We start from the raw sequence: 5,816 nt of genomic DNA, 5'->3' as shown, positions 1-5,816 counted from the left end.
CATGCAGAGCAGTGCGCCTTGAGGACCAGGGTTGGGGAAACATTGGTCTAAGTCATAAGTCAGTGCCTCACCAGCAGTGAACCTGCTGGTGTAGTCGACCTTAAAAAATATGTAGTCGTTCAACCCCTACACAGCATTAGTGTAGATTCACTTAAAATATTTTAGATTTTTTACTCAGGTTGATTAAATGTAGTCGAGGTTCCATAAATAACAGATTAATGGAGTGTTGATCAGTGTCAGGAGGATAAACCTGATTGTTGTGCTCTTACGGTGAGCTGACGTCTGCTGGTTAATTAGTTGCTCCAGCTACTCAGTTGTTTCTCATCTGTTGCAACTTAACTTTTAAAAAAGTTTGATCTTAGCAAGATTCACAGGTTTTCCATTTCTGGAAATGTGTCCAAACTTTCCATTTTTACAGTTTTTTTCTTAGCCAGCTTGCAGGCAGTGCACAGCAATGGGTGGGGGAGGGGCAGCACCACACTGACTCTCTGCTCTACACAGCTGGAAAAAAAAGAGTTACTTCTGCCCTTTCTGTACTAGGAGTTTTAACTACAAAAACGTTTATATTAAGTTTCATGTCTTGGCCAGGTCTTCCTCATAAAACAGATCTTTGATCTCAGTGGGACTAAAATGGTAAAGGTTAAAGAAATGAAACGAGAACATTAAAACAAGACATTTTGAAACCGTAGCGTACCATGACCGCTCCTGGTTTCTGTGCACAGTCAGCGCTTTGTCTTCTACTGGGATAAATGATGTTTGTGTTGCTGTCTCAGATGAGGAGGAAGCTAACTCTGCAGCCAACGGAGGTCACAGACTTCCACGCAGCCCCGGTGAGCCAAACCTCTCTTTATTTGGTTGTTGTGATCATTTTATTTATTTTTTACATATTTTTGCGTTGTTTGTCCTATGAGGAAACTCGTTATGTTGGCTAAGGAACGCTCTGCCAGTCCATCTGGGAGATGATTAGTAGTTTTTGTGACAGAGGGAAAATCTTTTCCCATTAATCTTTTTGTTGTTGTTCTCATGAAGCAGAACTCAAATTTTCCAGATGCTGATCTACAACTGGCCTTTGCTAATCTTTGAATAAAACCTACTCAGTGTTTCTGCTTTTCAATACACGTCCTTGTGTGTCAACAACAGAAAAACTCAAACTCTCGAGCAGAGAAGTACGCATTGTCTGGCTCATCAAACCTCAGAACGTGCCGCTGATGCCGTAGCGTGTCGTGTTTGCTCCCTCAGTCCCTGAGCGCGCCAAGCGGGCTCGATGTAAAGTTCGCTCAGAAGTGGTTGATCTCATCAGATACATGGTGGACCGCAGCAACGCCAACTTTCTGCTGTTCCCGCCGTGCGAGGAAGTCCAGCGCTGCTCTGGCTGCTGCAACACCAAGGACATCCAGTGTGTTTCCAATTCCACAAGCACCAGAAACGTGACGGTAAATGAGCATGCTTGGTCATAACGATTAGTAAGTAGAAAGAGTTAAACCCAAAATTGGTTCCTGTCCCAAACAGACTTAGATGTTCAATTATTTCCCTTTGATTTAAGACGTTTGTTTCTGATATAAATGACAGGTATCTCCTAAAAGATAATAAAACAATGAGAAAGAAACATTCTGTTGTTACATGCAGCCTTTTTAATAATCAGTAGAAAAAACTGTTAGCTTTAGAGCAATTACAGCTGTTTCATGATTGCTTTTTGTATATTTCAGCAGGTCTTTGACGCTTTATCTTTGGTGATGTTGGAAGGCCTTCTTACCGTCATCTTTAACTCCCTCTGGACTATTAGAAATTTTGAGCTTATCTGAAAGTAATTGAGAATAAGAACTGCAATTAATAGCAAAACATTTTTTGTAATGTTGAGAAAATAAATTTAAAATAAGCTAGTTTTAAAACCTAACATGTCTTGATTCAAATGGCCTAATTATAGTTTTAAAATCAGTAACATATTCTGACTTTTTGACCTTTATTTTACTTGTAGTTACAGCAGATGGTTTGCTAGGATCGTTTGAATTGCCTTTTGTCTGTATGGGAAACAATACAGTAGAAGTTATAGCTTTTCACACTCATCTGTGAAAAGCCGTAAACACGGCAGGGATTCCTGGCTTGAGACAAAGGGTCAGAGATAGCTCCTGGTTGGATGAGCAAAGATACGCCTTATTTGAATAAATTAAAGAAAAGAAGATACACTCTGTGTGAAGTTGTTACTCCACACAGAGTAACAACTTAGGATTTGCTCTTGCAACTCTCCAAAGACGTCTTTGCTTTTCTTTGCTTTTTTTCCTTATTCTTTCCATTCATGTCAGGTAAATGAATGTATGTCTTCGTTCTGCAGTTTCTGTGCAAGTTCATGCGTTGTCTTATATTGGATTAAACTCTATAATTCTGTGATGTCAACACGCATTGTTGTTTTCCTTGTGGCTACACGCGGCCCGCCAGGAGGACCTGGGATCCAAAAGGAAGAGAGAAAGCCAATCTTTTTCCAAAATTAACTCATGTAGATATTCTTCCTTAACAGTAACTTTCTACATAAATTTAAAAATATATCAACAGGTGTTTGATATATTTTTGTCAGATCACATGACAAAAATTGAAATTAGTTTAGCTTGGTAACAACTTCCACATAAAAGAGTGTTGTTTTCCCATTAGTGCTTATACATGTTGCATTCACTGACTGGAAAAAAGTAAGATTTTTAGTTTACAGCCAACCAAACACCGACGAGGCCAGTCACTCATAAAATGTAAAAGATTTGCTCTGCATCTTTTTTCTCTGTGCTTTTCAAGTAGTTCACTCTGAGAAGCGACAGAAAATTGCAGCTCTGGTTATTTAACCTCCATTTGTTGCCTAGCAACAGCTCCTTTTTGAGTACAAAAAAGCAAACATTCAAAAGCATATATTCGTCATAGCGTCTCCACAAAACGTTTTTTTCTTTTTGTTCTTGAACTCGGAGTACCTCCCAGTGACTCCCGTCTTCTTCTTCTCAACCTCTCCAGGTCACGAAGATCGTGTTCAGCAAAAGACCCTCTTTTTCTAAGGTTGTGGTTTCGGTTGTGGATCACGTGGATTGCATATGTCAGACTACGCCACGCCCTGCTGTGCTCAAGAAAAGAGCCTCTCACAGGCTGCACAGCCACCTGCATCGAAATCAGACCCTCGGCCCGGCACCGGCGCAAGGACAGGTACGAATTTTACTCTGCGCGTTCTCTGTCATGCGGATAAAAGGTTTAGCCTTAATAACCAGGGTCCATAAAGCATTAATCAGTTTTACTGTAAACTCTGAACATGTGGTGTTAGCATGAGCTCCTTTTCGCTGCTTCAGAATCTGGCGGGTGGTCTTAGATTGGGTTTGCTTCCAGCAGATGCGATCAAACCCAATCAAACGATTATCCTGCGAGTCGACGTGTGACGTAAACACCGCAGACTCTTTTACAAATCAGTGAGGCCTGAGTTTCCTTCCTACCTCCTCTGTGTGACTCATGTGAAGAAGAGGCAGCCTGGAGTTTGACTTTTATGCCTAGGAAGGTTGTCACAAAGTTGAGTGGGTGAGTAGGTGTGGAGTGGGGGGTCGACGTGAGCCGTGGTCCGTTATAACCAGCAGTGCTACTGTCACTGTTCTGCTTTGGCAGCTTCATTGTGCAGGAACACATGAACAGAGGTAGCTAAAAGGCAGACTGGTCTTACTGTGGCACTGTAATGTTAAAAAATGCCTTTTGTTGGATTTCTTGACAGGTTTTGTTTCTCCTATCGGTAGAGAAAGCTGCTACTGTTGGAGACCACAGTGATCAGGTGCTGGGTGGGATTAATCTGCAAGAAGTGGCAGAAAAGTGGAAATGATCGGAGTCAAAATATTTTTGATTCTGGTTCTTGGTTCTTTCTGTAATTTATTAAGATAGATTTAGAACCACTTCTCTAAAATCATCAAGCATTTCTCAATTTTTAGACGCTTTAAAATGAAACAAAGTTAAAAGTAATTTGAGCTTATCTCTCTTACAAGACAGATTGTAGACGTACCGACATTTTTCTCTGTTGTTTTTGCCACATTGAAATTGTACCATAACACACAAACATACAATTTGTTTCAGGATGGACCTGCTCAGGAGAAAGCTTCCCTCATTTGACAGTTCGAAGTCCCAAAGACGGATAAAGATGCGACTCTGTGGGACCGAAGAGGCATCGCTGTACAACTGTGGAAAATAGTGCAATTTCTGTGGATCTGTGCTTAGATATCATGAAAGAGAGAAGCTGCACTTCAATGTCGACAGCCAAGGCTGTATGGGAGGTTTCTTTTTGGAAGAAGTTGTAATACCACTGGCAAGGTGAAACGTAAAGAATAATTGGTTAAAACGTTAACAAAAGTGGATTTAACCGTTTTGCTAAAAATGATGAGTTGCGTAATCTTTAAGACAATCAAAATGAGACCGCAAAACGGGCAGAAATTTTCAGAGTGACATCATCAGCTCGCAAAATCAATCATGATCTTTTTGTCTTTAATCGTACTTAATTATATTTCACTCATTGCAAACACTGGAATAACACACACACACACACACACACACACATACACGTGATCAGCAAATAAAATCAGCATCTAAATCGCATTGCAATCGTATTTATAACCCGACTAGTTTCCACTTTTTCATAATCACAAACTTCAGTGTAATTTCTTTGAATTTCTATAACAGAAACACAAAGTAGTGCATAATTCAGAAGCAGATTGAAAGTGAAATATGATTTGAATTTTCTTTTACAAATCAAAAAACATTTTTGGAAGAAAAATCTAAACCTCTGTCCATTTCCTTCCACTTAATCACTCTGCACTGCTTTGAGTTCGTCTGTCGCATGAAATCAGAATAAAGTTGATCAAAGTTTGTGGTGTTAATGTGACAAAGTGTGGAAAAAGTTTGGTGTGTGGATAATTTTGTAAGTAACCAACTAGGGCTGAAACGATTCCTCGAATGATTCGAGTACCTCGATTACTAAAATTCCTTGAGGAAAATTTACCTGCCTCGAAGCTTCGTTAATTTATGTTTTATTAGTTAGCGCACCGTGTTCCGGCCGGGACTTCATTTGCGTTGCGCGGAGCTCTCACTTCCGCCTCTGAGTTGTTGACAAAAGCTAAGTCTCAGCGGCATAAAGTCCAATCTTCAAGATTGGCCCGTGGGGATTTTATTGATTGATGATAATGCCCGACTTTTTATCGTTTTTGGGGAACCAATAAGCATCCTTAAAATGACTGGGGAATGCCTGGAGTACGGCAGCATTTCTCCTCCGGGGCTGCTGGTTGAAAGCGAACGGCGGGAAGAGCGCTGAGGTGAGCGGATAGCCTGAACAGGGCGGGCGGCTGAGTAGCTGATGCTTACCGTGTAAATGTAGCTTTACCGACGAACCGCACAATAAATTTCATATCCCGGTCTGAAGAAACGGGTGGCGGAGCGCATCGTACATGGCTGGTAGATGAGTTTCTGAGTGTGACCAGTGAAGGTGTCGTAAATATCCCGTATTGCTTCCCCCCGTGTTCGTCCCCCGGTCTAACGGTTCGTCAGTCCGCTGGTCTATTTCCTCCCCTCCACCCCATGTTCGTTCATTCGCCCTCTCCTCCCACTCCAGGCGGCATTTCCCGTATTTTCAAACCCAAAGCGTGACAGGTTAGGTGGCAAGGTGAGTTTAATTAATCTATTAAACTCACTGAAGATGAATACATAAACTAAAAGCTGGATTGTAGACATTTTTTATACGCATATTTGTGAGCCTGCCTCTGTTATTAAATTCAATATAATTTCAGATTTTTCTATAACTTTTCTTCTGGTTAACTTAGAAAGTG

The 5,816-nt window shown here is 41.0% G+C and overlaps 1 protein-coding gene across 1 annotated transcript; it reads left to right on the top strand.

The window, feature by feature from the left end:
* The first annotated feature begins 210 nt into the window (after positions 1 to 210).
* On the top strand, positions 211 to 5,546 carry LOC148157962 (platelet-derived growth factor subunit B-like). Its single transcript, XM_088008179.1, has 3 exons — positions 211 to 1,433; positions 2,989 to 3,174; positions 4,078 to 5,546. The coding sequence occupies exons 1-3, from the start codon at positions 1,305 to 1,307 to the stop codon at positions 4,111 to 4,113; spliced, it is 351 nt and encodes a 116-aa protein (XP_087864305.1). The 5' UTR covers positions 211 to 1,304; the 3' UTR covers positions 4,114 to 5,546.
* Positions 5,547 to 5,816: the final 270 nt, after the last annotated feature.

The sequence above is a fragment of the Poecilia mexicana genome, unplaced genomic scaffold (genome assembly GCF_051168715.1).
Source record: "Poecilia mexicana isolate PSO_F unplaced genomic scaffold, ASM5116871v1 scaffold_8, whole genome shotgun sequence".
In the NCBI taxonomy this organism is placed as follows: domain Eukaryota; kingdom Metazoa; phylum Chordata; class Actinopteri; order Cyprinodontiformes; family Poeciliidae; genus Poecilia; species Poecilia mexicana.
The sequence above is the reverse complement of the archived record's forward strand: the minus strand, read 5'-3'. Positions and strand labels throughout refer to the sequence as shown.